This window comes from Xyrauchen texanus, chromosome 14 (assembly GCF_025860055.1).
Source record: "Xyrauchen texanus isolate HMW12.3.18 chromosome 14, RBS_HiC_50CHRs, whole genome shotgun sequence".
NCBI classification, from domain to species: Eukaryota; Metazoa; Chordata; class Actinopteri; order Cypriniformes; family Catostomidae; genus Xyrauchen; species Xyrauchen texanus.
In genome coordinates, this window is record NC_068289.1 from 41,140,701 (window position 1) to 41,162,423 (window position 21,723).

At 38.8% G+C, this 21,723-nt stretch overlaps 1 protein-coding gene and 1 long non-coding RNA gene across 3 annotated transcripts in view; one reads left to right on the forward strand and one right to left on the reverse strand.

Moving 5' to 3' along the window:
• The window catches only part of LOC127654751 (uncharacterized), a 38,125-nt gene extending 18,371 nt beyond the window's left edge, over positions 1-19,754 (forward strand). Inside the window, exons 2-5 of one of the 2 annotated variants that reach the window (XR_007971967.1) lie at positions 808-1,018; positions 16,317-17,912; positions 19,173-19,365; positions 19,488-19,754. This is a non-coding gene — a long non-coding RNA (uncharacterized LOC127654751). Of the gene's footprint in view, positions 1-807; positions 1,019-16,316; positions 19,366-19,487 lie in introns of those variants that run through there. The other variant, XR_007971966.1, reaches the window with a different exon arrangement.
• LOC127654732 (potassium voltage-gated channel subfamily H member 7-like) overlaps positions 1-21,723 on the reverse strand; it is a 115,659-nt gene that overhangs the window by 17,746 nt on the left and 76,190 nt on the right. Inside the window, exons 7-11 of the mRNA XM_052142053.1 lie at positions 19,274-19,673; positions 16,289-16,488; positions 9,845-10,097; positions 787-992; positions 582-666 (exon numbers count right to left, since the gene is read on the reverse strand). Of these exons, the coding sequence (XP_051998013.1) occupies positions 582-666; positions 787-992; positions 9,845-10,097; positions 16,289-16,488; positions 19,274-19,673 (1,144 nt within the window). The remainder of the gene's footprint in view (positions 1-581; positions 667-786; positions 993-9,844; positions 10,098-16,288; positions 16,489-19,273; positions 19,674-21,723) is intronic.

A 21,723-nucleotide genomic window follows, 5' to 3' on the forward strand; every position in this document is an offset into this window, starting at 1 on the left:
TGGTTTAATCCATGTCTTCAGAAGCGATATGATAGGTGTGGGTGAGAAACAGATCAATATTTAAGACCATTTTGACTATAAATTCACCTCCCTGCCCAGTAGGTGGCAATATGCACGAAGATTGCGAATCATCAAAAACATAGGAAGAAGAACTTTTAGTAGAGAAAAGCGCTGAGGAGGGCTTAATTATTGATCTGTTTTTTCACCGACACCTATCATATCACTTCTGAAGGCATGACCACTGGAGTCGAATGGATTATTTTTATACTGCCTTTATGTGCTTTTTTGAGCTTCAAATTTTCACTTGCATTGTATGGACCTACAGAGATGAGATATTCTTTAAAAAAAGAAAGTATGGCATTTTAGGGTGCACTGTCCCTTTAATATCACAGTATCAACAGTACTATTATTCCAATGGAGACCAACCAGTCAACAAACTATTTCAAATTGATACAATACAGGTATCACATTTTAGCTAGCCTCCTAAACAACACTATTTTAAGAAAGGATGATCAAACCCAATGTTTTCTTTCTTCCATTGTACACAAGTTATTCATATTTAATAAATAGTTCATATTCACCTTTGGATGGTTTACGCTTAAAGGAAATCTTCCGTCTGCTTTTGGTATCTTCTCCATCGGAGTCACTGGCTTGTGAATATGTGTTCTGAGGAGAAGAGAGAAGCATTTGGTTTTGTGGTAAACATACAATATTTAACTCAACATTTCAATGCATTCAATTCTGTATACCTATTCTTGACATTTTGTAGCTTTTGATGAGAAGTACCTTTGAGTTTTCATCCCGCAGGTTAAAGGTCAGCTCCAGATTGGTGAGGAAATAATCTGCGAACTCTGGATACATATCCAAGACTTCTAGAAGTTCCTCTCTCTGGATCGTGTGCAGGTCACAGTAGCTCAGCGCTCGCACATCAGCGTTAGATTTACCAGGCTTGGCGTACAGGTGGATCATCTCTCCAAAGATGTCATTCTTACCTGGGGAGTGAAGGAGACAGGCTCAGGTGATGATGTGGCTTTTTTTATTAGGGTTTCACCCATTCAATGATGACATCTGATGTATACTGCAAAAAAAAAAAGAAAAAAAAAGGGCTACAAGCTAGCTGAAATCACCAGTGCTTTGCAACTTCTGGAAGTCGGGCGTTCACAGTCCACCTGAGACAAAGTCATCTTACAAGGTTCTTGGTTGATACAATGAACACTTTTGATTGAGGGTTTTCGTAGCAAATCAACTTGATAACCACATATATTTGATAACCTGTATATTTGTGCCTTGTTACTACTACAGTAATTCAAATTGACCCACCTCAAAATGGCACGTTAAAACAAAATGAACTGTTGTTCGTTTACTTTGCATGTCCGCCAAAGATGATCTCTTTCTGTACACAGTAAAAAAAATGAATACATGTTTACTCAGCTTGACTTAAGCTAGTTGACTTTTTGCTTTGACTCTTTCTTTCAACTTGAGAAGTTTTGTCGAGGCAACTAAATCTGGATTTAACAGGTTTTTTTCAAATATATTTAATATTGTGGCACACAAAGCTACCCAGGATGCACTGCAGCACCTAAACTTTTGATGAGAACTTCATGAACACCAGCAAATGATGGACATTCAATATTTTGAACGGGAGGCACAGAGTTTCAATAGAAATTGAAATTGCAGCATTAAATTTATTCATGCTGCAATGCATGCTGGGAGCTGGCAAATCTTTAGATTTTTTTTCACTCCACTTTGTTAAATTAGTTGAATTGGCAAATACGATTGTTAATCCAATTTAAGAACAAGTTAATAGAATCAAAACGTAACAAGTTGGCATGAAAATTAAGTGGGGTCAACTCAAAAAAAGCTAGTTGATACAACTAAACCTTAAAATCAGTTTTTACAGGGTAAGTGGGCAGTTCTTGGCTTGAATAAGCTGTAAAGTGGACCAGAATTTATGTCGACTAGCTTATCAATACATGATAAAAGCACTTAATATAGCAAACTGGAATACAGCAGTGTGATATTCTTAGGGGCCGTTCAAATCTGAAGCATTCCTGCGCTAAAAACATATTGAACGAAAGTTCTTTTAAACTTAAAAATGCATCAGTGTAGCGCATGTTTACATAAAAACAATTATTGAACAAATGTGCAAACGGACGTAAAAACACGTTCGGTGTGAACGGCACCTTGGAGAAGTTTTGCCTTTTTATTTGGCTTTTATTGTACAGGATGAGATGCACAACCGCAATATCAAGGATACCATATTGCACCACGGTGCATTTATTTTGATGTATGTGTGTGCATGTCATAGAATGTGCAAGTGGGATGTTGATTGTGTGTTTATAAGTGTGAGTCAGTTTAGGTCAGAATCTGTGCATGTGGATTATCAGAGCTCTCTCTCTCTCTCTCTCTCTCTCTCTCTCTCTTCTCTCTTTCCCTCTCTCTCTCTCCTTTCCCTCTCTCTCTCTCCCTCTCTCTCTTTCTCTTTTTCTCGCTCTCTCTCTCTCTCTTTCTCTCTTTCCCTCTCTCTCTCTCTCTCTCTCTCTCTTTCCCTCTCTCTCTTTCCCTCTCTCTCTCTCTCTCTCTCCCTCTCTCTCTTTCTCTTTTTCTCGCTCTCTCTCTCTCTCTTTCTCTCGTTCCTCTCTCTCTCTCTCTCTCTCTGAGATTATGAATCAGATAAAAGTCAAGTGAACGGTTTCTTCTCACTCATTTTCCACTTCTCTCGTCCTCTTCTATCCTCTCCTCACACTTTTCTCTCCTTCTCATACATCTGATGTCTGAATAAAAAAAACAACCAAACAAACAAAAAAACACCTGTGTGTTATAGAGAACAACAGTCTGCTTCCGGGCAAACAATGTGCGGCGAAAGATCTCTGCAGCGACCGCCCACTCCTATGACGCAGTGTGAATGACCCAATCAAGTCAGTCTCAATACACTCTAACTACTTACATTTTTGTGCATTGCTGAATATGTTGCAATAAACTTAAAATATATTGCTAATATACTCATAATCACCAACTTTAAATCAAAAGTTTTTTATTCAATTAGTCTTGTATTTCAGTCTTGTACCTTATTGCTTAAAATCAAAGTTTTTAATGGTGTGATTCACCTCAGAGTTGGTTGGTTTGATTCAAGGATTATTACTCTTTTATGAAAGATTTAATGAAATCCTCATGGAAAACATGAATGGGAAAAATACTTCTGGAATCAAGATGACTGAAAAAAGTGGATGGGCTATGTTGTGCTCTCTTGACACAATTATGCCATTCTTAAAGGAGTAATATCATGGAAATCAAGGTTTTGTTTGCTTTTTTAAAATAAGAGTAGACAGTCTAGCATGTACACAGCAAAGCTCCGTCTCCAGTCCACCCATCTGCTAATGCCGAGTTTACACTACACGATTTTCGCTCGCCGACAAGCCCGAAATCGTAGGCAAATCAGAGCTCGCTCCCGTGAGTGACGATGGCAATATATGAATTATCAAAGATGTGATTTGAAAGAAGCACCGGTGCGTTGCCGATGTCAGCGGGATATCTTGCATGTTAAATATCTGGACCCGTCTGCGACTCCAAATCGTGCAATGTGAAATATGTTTTGACTGAACACAACTGCAACGTTGACCTACAGCCAATGAGAGAGCAAGAAACGGGGGAAGTTTCAGTGGGAGGAGTCCTGATGTACCTGCAACAGAACATCAACTAGCGGCTGCGGTGTCAAGAAAGTCTCATCGGACCGAAGTAATGGAGGAAGAATGAGTGGATCATTGACAGGAGCACCAGTGACTATATGATGTTTCATCTGAACTGTAGCACAACATGGTCGAGAAAGAGAAGAGTTGGAGAGAAATTACCAATTCTCTTGGACAGTTAGGGAAGCAAATAGGTCGATTTTTCAATAGGTCGATTTTTCGGTCCAATGAGACTTTCTTGACACCGCAGTCGCTAGTTGATGTTCTGTCAATGCTCTCTCATTGGCTGTAGGTCAACGTTGCAGTTGTGTTCAGTCAAAACATATTTCACATTGCAAATAGGTCGATTTTTCAGTAGGAGCTACTTTTTCATATTGTAACCAATAAAATATATGATTAAAAACATGCACATCATATTCTGAAATGCATAACATATGATCATGCATTTGTTTGCGTATCTTGTATCACTTCTCGCGTGTACTCTGTTGTGAAACGTAATTTGGTGTCCAGGCAGAGTCGTCGGGGATTCGTCAATAGTGAAATGTATTGTAATGTGTTCACCGCTGTCGCCGATTCCTCGTGTAATTTGAAAACACAATGACTTTCATGACAAGACAGACAGTTGTGTAATATGAACGGTACCACGATCCGACATCTTTGAAAGTTGTGTAGTGTGTAGGAGGCATAAGCTGAACATAATAAGATGCAAAAACGGTTCATTCAGGAATTGTCAGGGTTGACTGAAGCACATGACTGTCCACCCTGATGAATGGCAGTACCAACTACACCATTCACTTTCACGCATGAAAATCTATTTTATTGTGGTCCCAACGTGTATAATGATAGGGGAAAAATTATATATACTTAATATTAATGGACGAACATTTTGTAAAGAACAAATTATACTAAAAAAAGTTTCAAACTTGGAAACACTGGCCAAGGATGTCTCAGTTTACATTCATTTCAATCACTTTTGTCATTTGATAATGTCTTTACTGGATATTACAACAATTTCTGATTTATTCTGCATGTAGAAAATCAACAGTGTACATTTTAGAGTTACAAGTGTAGCACATGTCTATTTCAGAAATGCATCTCTATTGCCTTGTTCAGCAGTCGAAATGTGCACAAGCACGTCCATTGCAACAAATCCACTTCATGCAACTAATCTCAAACAATTTGTTGCAGCGTTATAAGGGTTTAGAAAGGTGCCGTAATATAGATTTATATGAAATTAGTCTTTTGCTATTGGGGGACATTTAGCCCGATCATATAAAGTCATGTTATTAAATGTATTAACTTGCATATTAACTGTTCAAAACTGTAAAAAGTACTTTCTCTGTGTGTGCATGTTTGAGAGGAAAGTGTGCTAGGGGCTAAATGTGAGAAAATGTGAAATATTTTTAGGTCAAATTCGATCAATAGATGTATGAATAGATGAACTATTTAAAGCTGTATAACATCCATAAAGTCCAAAGCGAAAGGCCACAAATGGACCCCCTTCGGGTCAAACTTGACCGGTTGGAAGGAACAATTTGTTTTAAATAGTTATTTTCTCTAAAACAATTATATGTACAAAAACATATATATATATATATTTCTTTTGCTTTGTTTTGATGGTCTTGACCAAGTCGCAACGTACCAAAAACTTCAAGCAAAGTTCAATCAATCAACTGCATTTGTGGCATAATGTTGATTACCACAAAAAGCAATTTCGACTCGCCCCTTGTTTATTAAATATAAGTGGCTACAGTGAGCAATGGGGCCAATACATGAACGCTAAAACAGAACGGTGTAAACATTTTGTGTTCAATGTTGAGTAAGTTACTTTTAAAAGTAATCCACTACAAAATACTAATTACTTTACTTTTAAAATTGTAATCAGATTTCTTTACTGAATTTTATTGGGGAAAAATGTAATCACATTACTAATTAAGTTACTTTTAAGTTACTTTCTCAAGCACTTTTTATAAAAACATTTGTTTTCTGCTCAACAAATGAAAAATCATGTCAATATTTCCTCGTTCGTTGTTACGGATACTTCAGCAGTTGCAAAGACACACAAAAAAAGTTACATTTTATCAAATCATATTTTAAATTAATTATACATAAATATTTTTTAGAAATATGCAAACCCAAGTATTGCATTATATTTTCTTAATGCAATGCGTAACACTACTTTTCACTAAAATACTATTAGATTACAGTAACTATTGTCTTTATAATCAGTGGTGATAACATGATAACATAACTTACTAACATTACCTCTGTAAAGTTATCCAATAACGGATGAGGGTTTTATTGTCATGAAGACAATTTGTAACTTTACACAGATAGGGTTGGTTAGTAAGTGTTTTATCACACTTAAATTATGTTAATGCATGTATCATTTATGTCTTGTGACTATACATTTGAAACAGTGAGTACACTTGTTGATGTGCAATGTTATCTTGAAACTCTCCTCTACTCTACTGAAATGCTTTACGTCTTAATCTTTATGGTGAGATTTATGTGCAGTTTAATGTCACCTACAGCTCAGTCAGTTCAGTCGTATTGAAAGCAGACTCGCTCTGAGGGCCTGACATTTACCTGAGAAGTGTCTCAGAGTTTTTGAGATGAACTTCGAGTGCTAGATGGTGAATTACTTTTCATGTGACTTTTCTGATTTGTATCTTTTTTTGTGTAATATTTTGCTAATCTTTGTCATTTTCATGAAGCAAAAGAGACAATGATGAACAAAAATGGTATAAAATGAGATAATTTACAGGGGTAATTTAAAATGAACACTTTTAAATTAAGATGTAATATAACATTAAAAAAATGTTCGCCACAATTCTTTAACATGATGCATGTTAATGTAAAACAAAAGGTTTCATGGCTTATGTTTTTTGAAAAAATAATAATAAATATTATTCCCAAAATATTTATGCCAATATTTCTCCAGCGTCAGCGTTTATTGAGACTTTTATTGTATTTATGTATTTACTGTCTCTGGATGGTTACACTAATTTTTTATTTTTTATTTCTGCTATAATGCAGCGTGCTTCTATCAGAAAGGTTTGAAATCATAATGTTTTCTCTTTCACAAACTATTTTTAAAAATAGTAGGCAGTATACAGTTTATACCACATAGTATTATATAGTGAGTTCATACATACATTATTACCTATCATCATGAAAATTAGGAGAAATAAAAAAACTGGCACATTTATTTACACCACAAGTAGCCGTTTTAGAAGCCTGATCTCATGAAAATGATGTGACTGTTGCAACAATTTTGCATATTGATATTACGTGGCTCCTTACATGTATCGCAGCACTTCGGAGGTGAAATGTCCACTGTGTGGCGCTAAAAGCGAGTTAAATGTTCCCCCAAACAGATGAGGTTTTTAAGGTTAATGCTCTATCGAGATGTAAATCAACTAAACTGACCTGCCTAACTTAACCCTAAACCTAACCGATAGATTTAGAAACATTTTGTGGTGCTTATATGACACGTTTGGCTCACGCGTGGACTTGCGTGCTCTTCAGGTCTCCGATCCTTTACATCGCAAGTGCATCACTCTATCAGTTGAGCTATCATGCAATTTGATCGCACTCAAACTGTCATTCAAATGTTAAAATGAGTCACGCACGGCAGTACAAGTGTTTAGATGTCATAAGACACAAGCATTGTGTGAAGAACAGGGTTCAAAGTAAGTGTTTATGAACTGATAATCCGACGTTTTACTCATGATTTCTGTGAAAGTGAATAAAAGTCGTTGTTGCTATGGTGTTCATTTCACCAGGAAACTGACGTGATACAGTACAAGCCACATAGCCTACATAATTTCACATAAATGTAGGCTTAGTTGTTTTTCTCTCTCTTTCTCTAGTTATTTCTTTCTCTCACATTCTCACATTTACACTTCCACTCTATACGTCATGTTGCCTATAAAAAGCCCAGTCAAGCTTTGAGCCGTGGCCTCTCCTGTGCTTTGAAGATGCCAAACACATCCAGTGGGAGCCACTTAATAGAAATGTCAGCCTCTTGCTATCAGATAGACGGAAGGTCCTGGACTTCTCTACATTGAATGTATCAAAAGCAAAACCCTGAAAGGGAAGAAAAAAAAAACGCTTGTTTCAGGAATATGCTCATCTGTTTGATATTTTAGCACAGGCATATTCTGAAAGAAAAAAACGTATACATTTCACTCTGCCTTTTGATTTGTAGACCGTGTAAACTGCACTCTGGGCACCTTTGCTCTCGGGATGCTGTGTTTAAGCATGAAAGGACAATGGCACATCAACCCACTGGGAGGTACAGCGTGTGCATCCTCTTTCTCTTGTTGCTAACCGCCTGCATCTGTAAAAAACGTCTAGGCAAGGAAGTGCTCCTCAGGATGTGGATGCTTTTATGCTTTTATCAAAATAAAATAGTGTAGTGCTCTAAAACATTTAGCAAACATCGAAACGAACACAATTGCGAAATAAGACAATGAGCGATGTTCATACTCAAGGTTTTCAAATAGCCTACCTTTGGGTGAAATACAGTTATATACTGTATAAGTGAAAATACGTTCTGAAAAAACACTCTTGCTTAGAGAGACTGGTATAGACAGACTTTTGCTTATCAACATAATGTCTGGTCCAGTTTGTAGCTTATTTCGGCCATGAACCGCCAACTTAGACAGTAAACGTCTTTTGACTGACATGAAAAACGACCAATCAAAATTCGCTTTGTTTTTACATACTGATTAGGGGTGGGCTGATCTGAAGTAGTTTATACCACAATCAAACAAACAAGTAAAAAAAAATTCCACAGCTGGTCTGCAACTGGTTATGTAAGTTATATAATGGTCCGTCCATTTAAGTGTAAAAAGTACAGATTATTGTATTATAGGCATAAATAAATAAAAAACAAGGAGGAACATTCAGTGTTTCTTAAACTTCAGGCAATTTCATGTCCCAGGGATTTGATTGTTTATTTATTTTTATATCAAAAGAAAAATAATTTTAATTAAATGTATTTTATTTTATGAATGTCACATTAACAATTATTGGAAACTTTCTACCAGGCCATCATCATTTATTTTTGGCACTTTTCAGATGCTTTTCAGATGATTTTACTGTTTTAGCCTGGTCTCAGTCCCAGACTTTGATTAATCAGATCCTACTCTCCACTCTCGCTACTCTGGGCATTACAGGAACTGTGCTTGACTGGTTTAACTTCTATCTCTCAGGCAGGTCCTTCAAGGTAGCCTGGAGAGGTGAGGTGTCCAAGCCACATCAACTACTTACTGGGGTACTTCAGGGATCAGTGCTTGGGCCACTTATCTTCTCTATATAGACAACATCACTGGGACCCATCATTCAGGCACATGGTTTCTCATACCACTGCTATGCTGATGATACACAACTCTACTTGTCTTTCCAGCCCAACGACACCACCGTGACTGCTTGAATCTATGCCTGCCTGACAGACATCTCGCTGTCCTTTTCTGCATATCGCAGCGCCGTTTTGTGGTCAATTTTGCATAACGCGGCGGCTCATTTTAGCTTATTGCGGCCCATTCTGTCCATTTCACGGCCGACCCACCATCCCGCTCGGTTCTCCCGATGGCCAGTCCACCCCTGATCAGCCCCAAAGTGCGTTGGCCCACCGGGAAAATGCCCGGTATGCCAGATTACCAGTCCAGCCCTGTTAGTAGACAAATTAAAAAAACATTTTAGAAACTTTACTTTCTAGAAGTCCACAGTGCTAAAAGTGCCCGAAGTTGAAGAAACAGCCAGTTCTGCTTGTGGTTATCTAATTTACTTGCTGATAAGTGCCTTAAACAAAACTTTGATAGATTTGATGACACTAACCTGGTAAAAATAGTCATATCCAGTGACTAGTTCCTATTCAAAAGTGCCCAGTGTCAACCCGGTACTACTTAAACGTAACTTTGTTTCCAGGTCGACTGGTACACTCTTCGACACCCAGAAGTTGCAATCAGATTGTTCCTGCTGATTTTACACAAGTTCTTGCCTTTCTGCGTGCAAACGAGTTGCATTTTTTGTTGTTTTGCAGCTTGATTACGTTTTCATTGTACAGTGACCTCTTGTATCCCCAAAGATCAAGTAAAATGTAATCCCTCATGACATGACATCTTTAAAACAAGCCTTTAAGATCTTACCCAGAATGGCCACAACAATATTCTCCTTCAGTATTTCAATGGAACCCAGAGACAAGAAGTAGAGTGCGGTGAGCACATCACCGCAGTGCACAAGGGTGTCTCCAGGGGGCACATGTGTGGTTTTGAAGCGTATAGCGAGAGCACGGAGACAGCCTTTAGTAGCACCTTTGAAAGCCTTACATCCTTCTAGCAGACTGCTGTTTAGGTGGAGACAAATATCTGCCTGTAAACACTCAGGAAACCCTTTTAAGACCTGCAGAAAGATGTTAGAAAGTGAAAGATGGGCATCATTCAACTCCATCAGTTCCACTATTGCTCAAGATTAAAGAAAGCACATTAATGTATCCACAATTGCACAATTATTATTCTGTGGTCATATGGGATCTGTTCCAAAAAGCACCTTGCTGTCTACAGGCCACGTAGGGAGTCTCCTATCTGAAATCGAAGTTCAATTAACCCCTATAGCACGCACATCTCAGAGATGTCTGTTTAAGAGCGTTTCATCTGGAAAGTTTCGCATTCTAATTAACATCTGATAAAGATCATAAAAAGGTCAGATTTACAAAAATACTAAATCATAAACATCTCAAAGACATCTGCTGAATGTCTTATTGGTAACCAAAAGAGAGTCTTAACTAGTAGACATACTGCAGATGAGGAAACAGCCTAAAAACATACATCTTCCAGATGTAAACATACACATCAAATAGACGTCTAGGTGATGTTCATGTGCTATCGGGGAAGTTACTTATTTTGAACACTCTACTAGTGTTAGGGAGTAACCAACTAAAAGTAGCGATGCTAGCTACTGAATTAACTACATTTTTCAATAGTGTGACAGCTGCATGCTTTAGCATGCTGCTATTTCTAATAGGGCTGTACGATGGCAACATTTTACCACCGTATGACCAGAGGAAATTTCTCCAAAAAATAATCTTTGTTCCCATGTGCACAGGCAAACTGTTGTCTGGTTTTTTTATGGCGGTTTTGCGAAATTGGCTTATTCCCTGCTGAGCAGCCTTTCAGGTTATGTTGATATAGGACTTGTTTTACTGTGGATATAGATACTTCACAAGGTCTTTTGCTGTTGTTTTGGGATTGATTTACACCTCCTATCAGAAGCTAATTGGCTAATTGTCTAAAGGCTTGACATTATTTTCTGGAATTTTCCAAGCTGTTTAAAGGCATAGTTAACTTGATTGCTAGCATGTGTTAGCATGTAGCTAGACACTGATAACATGTTTTAGCCTGGAGCTCGACATTGCTAGCATGTTATTAGACATTGCTAGCATGTTTTAGATGTAGCTAGGCATTGTTAGTGTGTTTTAGCAGGTAGCTAAGCATTGTTGGCATGTTTTAGCATGTAGCTAGGCATTGCTAACATGTAGCTAGGCATTGTTAACATGTTTTAGCATGGAGCTCGGCACTGCTAGCATGTTATTAGACATTGCTAGCATGTGTTAGCATGTAGCTAGGTATTGCAACATTTTTCAGAAGCATTACAGTAGCTCTTTTTCACGATAGTGTTGCTTTTCAGTAACAAGTTGCTTGCTCCAATGAGTAGTGCTGTGGCATCACAAAACACTACGTTTGTAACACGCAGCAATTCAGTCGAGGGAGTAATAAACAAACTTACATAAACTGGACTCTAGTAGCTTTCAGAACATTGGACAGTACATGTAAATTAACGGGTTTATAACAATTATCATAATAACTTATATGTAGCAATGGGAAGTCAATACATTTTAATGAATTGATTTGTTTGGACGTTTCATGTAAATGAACTATTTCAAATATATGATTCCCTGATTCATTTGAGCCTCTGCGCAAAAGTCGGTTTGTTTATTTTTTTAAAGCAAATTATTTCGTTAATTGCTGCTGTTAATGAATGATTTCAATAGCGTTTACTGTTAATATGTTGCAAGACTAATATCACAACACTCTTAATAAGCATAAAATACATAGAAAATACAAATATTTGACAAAATAGTCAACTTTTAATTAGACTGAATTGGTTTTATAGATATTTTTAGTTATTGAATGAATTATAAGTATATTTATAATTAACATTTATCTTGCTTTGTTAAATTTGCCTTCTCCACGAAGGATAAATATGATGCTGCTTTAGATTTTTGTCAAAAGATGGTCTCTTAGAGAGTAGCATAATCATGCTTCCTACCTTTTGGAACAGTCTTTACATTGGGAACATGCTAATAATGAATTTAAATATTGCCTATGTTTTGGAACAGAGCTGTTTCCCCAATGCCAATACAGTCATTTAGAGTAGCATAACAATATGTTCACCAAAGTATTATCACAGTTACTTTGTAAAAAGACTATGAGCCAGTAATATACACTCCAATTGCCAATTACAGTGCTCATATCAGCAGTGCAATCATCAATTAAATGAAAGGAAATAATGAGAGTTCAATATGGTAAACAGAAAAGAATCAGTTTCTTAGCAACACGTAGACTCGCTTTAACAAGCACAACCTTAATTTCCCATCTAAGTAAGAAAGGCACCTATAGCGATTCAACTAATGCATTTTAATTCACGCTAGTATGAAATCTGCTAGGGCTGGATGGCATATCAGATATTACACAATATATTTGCAATTTTTTTGCTGGCAATATGAAATCAAGCAACCTATTGTGCACTTTTTATTTGGCTATTATGTTTCCTAAGGACTGCCATTTAGACTAGTTTGGGATTCTTCTTGTCTCATGACTCGACTTTATACAAACATGTTTTAATAACATTTCTGATTTAAACTTCAGCTGCAAAAAAACAGTGTTAAAATACTCTAAAGTAAACTTTCATTTTGCACATGCCGTTACGTGTCGTGCACAGTTAAGCACTCTAGCTTTTCAAAGTATAATTTTTTGACTGCCAACAAGGCTGTGCACGACAGTCCGCATGTGCTGTGACGATGACGAGATATATGTTGAGCGAGCTGTGCAGTACATGGAAAAATGAAAGTATACTTTAGCCATAACGCTGTTTTTGTTACTAAAATTGAAATGGTAACAATTAACAATAAGATTCCATTCATTAACATTAGTTAATGCATTAGTTATCATGAACTAACACTGAACAATATATATTTACAGCATTTATTAATCTTTTTAATGTTAGTTAATTAAAATACAATTGTTCATTGTAAGTTCATAGTGCATTAATGAATGTTAACATGTACAACTTTTGATTCATTTTTTTTTTTACTATACTGTATGTTGAAATTAACATTTACAGCATTTTTTAATCTTGGTTAAAGTATTGGTCATCATTAGTTCCATGTTAACTAATGCAAACAAATGGAACCTTATTGTAAAGTGTTACAATTTAAATTTGTTTAATTTAGAAACAAAACAAAATATACCGTAGCCTTTAGAGTTGGTAAGTTCAATTCATTTCTGTGAATCAATTGAAACATTTCAATGATTCTGTTCAAAACTCAGATTCTGCTAATCATTTTAAAATGTTCACGGAATTCTCTGCATGGCATTTTCTACATTTCTTTAGTTGTAGTAGAAATATAAATACATATTTCATATATATATGAACAATCTTTTTACATTTAACAATTAGATTTAATATATGCTAATGTCATGGATTTACTATTGTTGACTAACATAACCTGTGTTAATAAAGTGTTATCAAAAAGCTATACATAAATATCATTCCCCGTCTGTCGCTCACTTCGACGTTGTGTCGAAGAAGCGACACTAGGGGTCTCTCTTGAGAGCCTCGCGCATCTCTAAACTTGAGAAAAGGCCAATGAGAAATTGGCAGACAGAATTTGCATGTCCAGAATTTTGCAGGTGATGGCCGCTCTCGTGGTTCAGGAACGACATCTGTGGCTGAACATAGTCGAGCATGTCCCTGTCCCCTCGCGTCTTTACGAAGGTTCGCAGAGGCAGCCCTTGCCCCGCTTCGGGAAGCAGGTGTTCGCATAGGTGAATACAGGTGTTCGCATAGGTGAAGCAGGTGTTCTGGTCAACACAGACGCCTCCAAACAGGGTTGGGGCACCGTGTGCAATGGGCACGCAGCCGTGGGCCTTTGGAAAGGGCCCCCGCTGCGCTGGCACATCAATTGCCTAGAGTTGTTGGCTGTACTTCTTGCCCTTCAGATATTTCTCCCACTAGTTCAGGGCAAGCACATCTTGATCCGATCAGACAGCACCGCAACGGTAGCGTACATAAATCACCAAGGCGCCGTACGCTCCCGTCACATGTCACAACTCGCCTGCCGTCTCCTCCTTTGGAGCCAGCGACACTCCCTGGGCAGCCTCAATGTGGCAGCGGACGTGGCAGCGGACAGGTCTCTATTGCGACAGGGTACGCCCAGCTCCTCGCAACAACCCCTCCCTGGCGAATTCCCCTGAGGAAGGACTTTCTCTCTCAGGGACGGGGCACCCTCTGGCATCCGCACCAGACCTCTGAAACCTCCACGTCTGGCCCCTGGACGGGATGGGGAAGATCTAGCTGGCCTACCACCTGCTGTCGTAGACACGATCAACCAAGCCAGAGCTCCCTCTACCAGGCAACTTTACGCCCTGAAGTGGTGCTTGTTCGCAAATTGGTGTTCTTCCCGGTCTGAAGACCCACACAGGTGCGCAATTCCAAAGAATAGGAATTGGGAAAGAATGCCTTTCCCAATGCGTGTGATAGCATTAAGATGGCCCCAGCTGCTTTAACTCTATGCGAAAAACATAGAGAGCGAAAAGACGCGGCTCACGCAGTGGCATGCTTGCAGATTGCTCCCATGCTTGTCACGTCGCCATGTTCCCCCCATATCGGGGTGTAGGGAACCACAAGGTTATGATGATCTTATAGGGCTTTGGGAAGGGTACGTACAGTCTGACATTTTGGCATGCAACTGCCTGCCCGCACCTGTGTCAGCAGCGCACGTACACGGTTCAGCGCATGGCGTGATTAAAATTGGACCCCTAGTGTCGCTTCTTCAACACAACGTCGAAGTGAGCGACAGACGGGGAATGTATAAGTTACTGTTGTAACCTCTGTCTCAAACGAGACTTTGTGTCCTCCTGGCCACATTGCTGAACCGAGCCACTGTTATGGCCGAACCTCATTGTCGGCTCCTCAGGCTAAATCCTGAATGAACAGACGCATTTCCCTCCCTTTGTACCCATAGGTCCGGGGGTGGTACATGCAAATTCTGTCTGCCAATTTCTCATTGGCCTTTTCTCAAGTTCAGAGATGCACGAGGCTCTCAAGAGAGACCCCTAGTGTCGCTTCTTCGACACAACGTCTCGTTCCCTCCATCAGGGAACGGAGGTTACAACCGTAACCTAGACGTTATTGATTATTGTCAAAAGGCTGACATAATTGTTTTAAACAAAAATTTAAATATCATTTAAATTAATTTAACATAAATAATTGACAAAAATATTACGATTTATATCTGTATCGCCCAGCCCTAAAATCCACTCCTTAAAGTCTTTTCTGGAAACATGCAATTTATTTGCTAAGAGACCTTGATGCAAGATTTCTGCTCATGCAATATATGGCTGAAATGGGATTTATTTAGATGAGCATCAGTGTGGCCAGAATACAATGATGTGTGCTGGCTCTGAGAGAGTATGTAGAGCTACGGCATGAATGAAGATGTGTATAATATTTGTTTCTATAAATACCTCCTGCTCTTCCCAGCACGATGAGGTCATTCCAGTTCCGATAAAGCAGACATGGAGAGAAACAAGTGTTGCTTTCAGTATATAAAGTCACATATTTACACTGATATGATAACATGTTTAAATGGCATTTCAGAGAGGCTAATTTAAAGGAATAGTTCACCAATATGAAATTCTCTCAACATTTACTTACCGTTATGATTTTCTTTCTTTCATGGAACACAACAATAAATATTTGGCAAACTTTCTGTCCTGTTCTTTTATTCATACAACAAAAGAGTATAGTGACCAGGGGTTGACGACCTCCAAAAAGGACAAAAAGCACCATAAAAGTATCATTAAATTGGTTAATATGACTCAAGTGCTATATTCCAAGTCTCATGGAACCTTACAGCAGCTTTGTGTAATTTAGGTTGTTATTCAATGAAAATCTTTCCCTCTATAGCATCTGAGGGGAACATTTTCAGTGGATAGTGTCTTAAATTTCGGTCTGTTCCTCACACAAAGCTATTGTATGACTAAATTATATAGTAATATAGTGCACAAATCATATGAACTATTTTATGGTGTTTTTAATTCTTTTTGGAGCTTGAAAGATAAGGTTCTCTTTTAGTTTTCCATGGAAAAAATAAAAAAATATGGGTTTGAAATGTAATGATGATAGAAACCTCTTTTTTATATGAACTACAGTATAAGGGCAGCTTACAAAAAAAGTTTCAAAACACATTTACAATAAAGTGACTTGTGAAATAAGTAAAGTGAAATGGGCCTAAATGACTACAAACGCACCATGTTCATGTCGATTCCATTGGTGTAGGTCCATGAGTGTTGGAAATACTCTTCCAGTCTCTGTCTGAGTGGATTTGGGATCTGGTGGAAACGGATGAACTCTTTGACGCGGAGCATCTGCATGTGGTAGCGTGCCGTACCGGAATACAGTCGCTGTATGATCGCAGAAACATTTCCAAAAATACTGGCGTACATCAGAGCTGGAGAAGACAAGAGTATTAGACGGTAACACATGAAAGGAATGTATGGTAACACTTCATTTTAAGGGTCCACAATAATGCACTAGTTAAGCATGAGTCAGTAATTAATGCATGACTGAATGTAGAGTAAGGCTATCTTAGCCATAATTTACAACTTCTTAAATTTTTTATTTTTGTGTAGAAAGAAATGCAATTAATTCTCAGTTCCATCCATCCATCCATCCATCCATCCATCCATCCATCCATCCATCCATCACTTTTGCTGGGAGTAATCACAGGAGGGATGTATCCAAGTGCAAGCTGAAGTTTATTGAAGTGCAGAGGGGGGTGAACAAAGGACAGTGCAAAACTCACATGTAATTTAGGTGCAAAACACAAAAGATCAATCCAAATGGGTAAATCCAAACACAAGAGATAATCCAAATACAGAATGGATAATTCCAGATCAAAGCAGGAACAGACAGAAGCAAACTTATATTGTTCGATGCACACAAAATATTCATTAACAACTGACAATCAGACCTGAAAACAGGGCTCTTAAATACAAGAAACACCTGGAACAGATAAATCAAACAGACCAATGACAAAACAGAACTACAATGGACTACAAACCCCATAACTGAATACATAAAGGAACAAGGCATAGAATAAAAGGGATGATGACCTCTAGCGGCCGTCCAGAACATAACACAGATATAGTCCAAGCTTCACCACCTTCACCAGTCATCTGGAATATATGATGGTGCCCCCTCCCTAAGGAGCAGATCATAAAGCTCCTTAACACAAAACAGAGTCCCACAAAGACCGTATTGGGGGGGGGGGGTCCATCTTGGGAGGGGCAAATCAGTCAGATAGGCACAGGAGGGGGCAAAAGTCCATGTGTGAAGATGAGTAACAGTCCAGGGTGGAGCCAGCGGGAGAGCAGGGAACCAGGACAGAGCTGACGGACAGACAGGATGCCAGTGTGGATCAGGCGGACAGCCGGGAGACCAAGGAGACCTGAGCAGGTCAGGCAGATGGCTAGGAGACCAAGACCGATCATGTAGATGGGTGGGGGGGCACTGAACAGGGGTCAACAGTCTGGACGATTGCCACTGAAAAGAAATGATACTGGACGTGGGTGGCTGCTGGACACTGAACAGGCTTAATGAATACTGAGAACTGAACAGGCTCGGGGAACTGGACTGGCTCATCGACAGTCTTGGTGGTCAGGAGCGCTGGCAGTGACTGGGTGACAGGGCGGCAGCCTCCATGGCCGTGGGCACTGGCAGTGACAGGGGAACGACCTAAGTGGGCTGTAAGCACAGGCAGCGACTGGGTAGTAGGAGCCCTTCTCCTCCTCCTCTTCCAGACGGCCGTGAGCACTGCTGTTGGAACGCCCTCCGTGGCCAAGGACACTGGTACTGGAATGGACGAGGCTTCAGGTGCTGGTTCTGTCTGATGTATCTCATCTCATCCCTCTATCCATCCATCCATGTAAACACAATCATGCCAATAAAGTACTTTTAAATTGAAATTGAAAATATAGAGAGAGAGAGAGAGAGAGAGAGAGAAGGTTGGCCAACTCCGTAGTCACACCGGCGGGAAAACAGTCGAAAAATGACTTCACGAGTCCAAGTCAAGTTTCAAGTCAATTGTTTGCGAGGTCGAGTCGCTAGTAAATTATTTTGCGACTTAAGAGCAACTCGAGTCCGAGTCACAGATTTGAGTTTCATCTCTGATATATTGTGTGTATATATATATATAATCACAATGGATCAGTGTTGGGTAAGTTACTAAAAAATTTAATCCACTACAAATAACTAACTACTTCCCTAAACTTTAACGATTACTTAATTAAAAAAGTAATCACATTACTAATGTCATTACTTCAAAGTTACTTTCTAAAACATATTTTGTTTTTCTGCTGTCACAGAAACGCAAACAGAGGTACTTATGAATTCACATTTTCAATGTATTACACATAAATAATTATTTATTTGTAACCCAAGTAATGTATTTAACCCTGTAAGGGGATTCAGATGGGCAAGGAGGAGGCGAGAACCGGCTTGTCAGTATAAATAATCTTTAATTAAACTCAAAACAAAAAGCACAAACATAAACACACACATGACGGACATGCCCGTCTCTCTCTCAAACCGCCGTCACCGGCAGCCTTTATCCCTCGCGCGCCCTATCAGGCCGATTGGGGACCGGGCATGCGACATTCCAGCTCGGCCCCACCCCCCTCCGCTCCACAAACAGTAATTACATTCATTGAAAATCAGTAACTGTAATCTAATTACAATAATTTTAAATGTAATGTTTTACACAACATTTTGTGCCTAAAAGTAATTAGATTACAGTAACTAATTACTTTGTAATCCAATTACACCCAACACTGTACTTTATGTGTATATATACACTACATATATATATATATATATATATATTACATAAGCTATTTATCTAAATTTTAGACTATTTAAAGGAATCGTTCACCCAAAATGAGAATTTACCCTCATTTTATTCTAATTTCCATGGAGCATAAAAGGGGAAAGTGTAAGCATCTTTTAATCATCTTTTAAAGCACTGTTATTGGATTGATGGACTACATTTATGGCTAGTTTTTAGTCCTTTTAGTAAGTCATTGTATGGAAAAGAGCTGTGTATACATTGAAAATTACTCCTTTTGTGTTCCACAGCACAAAATGACAGCATTCAAATTTGGAATGTCATTAGGGTGAGTAAATAATTACTGAATTATTATTTTTTTGCTATTAACATGTTTGTATTTTAGACTTACATCCAATCAGCATGACACAGATGGAGAAGATCTTTTCTGAGTTGGTGTTTGGGGAGACGTTCCCAAACCCCACGCTGGTCAGAGAGCTGAAGGTGAAGTACAGGGCAGTCACATATTTATCCTTTATGGACGGACCAGAGGCCGGGTCACTGTAGTTGTATCTCTTCCCAATAGACACCCCGAGATTATCAAGCCAGCCAATCTTATGTTCCAGGTACTGTTTCTCGACATTTCCAATGGCATACCAGATGCAGGCGAGCCAATGAGCAATGAGAGCAAATATACACATCAGGAGCATCAGAACTGCTGCACCATATTCAGAGTATCGGTCCAGCTTCCTGGCAACACGAACCAATCGCAAAAGTCGGGCTGTCTTCAACAGACCAATTAGAGTGGTCGTCTGGGGAAAGAGAGAAGGTGCTAGTTAGTTATGTTTCACGTCCTTAAAAAAGCACTTCTCGGTCATCAATTATTATCTCAAAGACTCGTGAATACAATTGCAAAATAAATTACTGTGAGTGTGAACTCTAGCTCAATGAATCATCTGAGTTATTATATATTATTTATCATACTTATTAAATTATTATATATATATATATATATATATATATATATATATATATATATATATATATATAAAATGATCTTTTTTTGGGGGGCCTGACTTAGCAAATATTGATATATGCAATGAATTTGATTAATTAATTCAAGGTGTTTCCATCCACAGAACTGCCGCTCACTGGATGTTTTTTGTTTTTTGTTTTTGGCACGTTTTGGGAGTAAATTCTAGAGACCGTTGTGTGTGAAAATCCCAGAAATGCTCAAACCAGAACATCTGGCACCAACAATCATCCATTTGATTATCTATTCAGCCAATCGTGTTGCAGCAGAGCAGTGCATAAAAATGCAGTACAGATACGGGTCAGGAGCTTCAGTTAATGTTCACATCAACCATCAGAATGGGGAAACAAATGTGATCTCAGTGATTTGGGGCGTGGCATGATTGTTGGTGCCAGACGGGCTGGTTTGAGTATTTCTGTAACTGCTGATTTCCTGGGATTTTCACACACAACAGTCTCTAAAATGTTCTCTGAATGTATTAAAGGGCTGTATTTGAATTCCTTTTAAGGTAATTCAATATATATATATTTGTTATTTTGTTGAAAGTGCTATAAAGTTTTTTTTTTTTTTTAAGATTTCACATTTATATCATCGGGCAACCTTATATGTCAATGACCCAAGTACTGATTTGTTGGATAATTAAACACTGAATGAATGTCAAATCTGGCCGCTCTTGTGAGGTCAAAAGTGATTTTGATGAATAATGGGTATAATTGAGCGTCCATCTAATCGCCATGTCCAGCTATAACTCAGAAACGTGATTCGCTGTGAACAGAATCTGCTAATGACTTTTTAATGGGCCGTTCATGACCGATATGCAGCAGGCCTCCGGTCACACTTCTCAAAAAAATCGCTCCTCACGCTAGCTCGCTAACCCATTGTCAACACTTCTATGAATGCTAAGCATTACAGTCAGTCGCAACCATAACCATACATGCTAAAAATACCCGCTGTGGATTCTAACATCACTTTGTGAGGCCGCAGTGTAATTGCCAGCTAAACAAATGTTCTCCCAACAGGGGACGGGCTGTAGATGTCGAAGGAGCCAGTTGTTGGCTCTCTTTATCCAATGAACAGATTTCAACCACAAATGAGAATTTATCTCTTGTCTGCTCGACTTGGCTGTTCACCAAGCATGAACCACAGCAGCTGTGGATACAACAAGAAGTTAACGGCATAAAGTGTTAAGTGATCAATCACAGTTTGTTATGTTTGTACATGCCGTTTAGGGGTGGGTTGACTGAAATAGCTGATAGCACAATATTATACCAGCGTTGGGAAAAAAAGGCACTCAGATAATTACACAGCAGTGTCAGCCTGTGAATGGTTGTACAGAAAACAATTTAATTAGCAGAAAAATGTGTATAGAATTTGTGATCACAATTTCTGTCCGCCCAAGAGTGAAATAAACATATGGATTAATTTACAAACATAAGCTAGTACAGTTCTGCTTGTGGTTATCTAGTTTACTTGCTACTAAGTTGGGGTGGGCGATATGTCCAAAATCTCAATATCACGATAAGAGTCATTTTATATCACGATAACGATATTTCTATCGGGAAGACACGCAGGCTTGAGAAGTTTAAGATGCCATTTATTTGATAGATGTAAAACGGGAGGTGATGTCTCTCTCTTTGGCGTAGGCCCCGTCCGGCAGTCCGAGGGAGTTGTACCCGGAACCGCCATGTCCTGCCGGAGATAGGAGGCAGGGGCGAGGAGCCTACCCCCCTGCGGGACAGGGCTCAACTGGTGGTGGTGGGGAGGTGGAGGTTGCAGTGTTAGCACACCGAAACAGCAATGTGATAGATTGTGAGCGGACTTATAAAGCA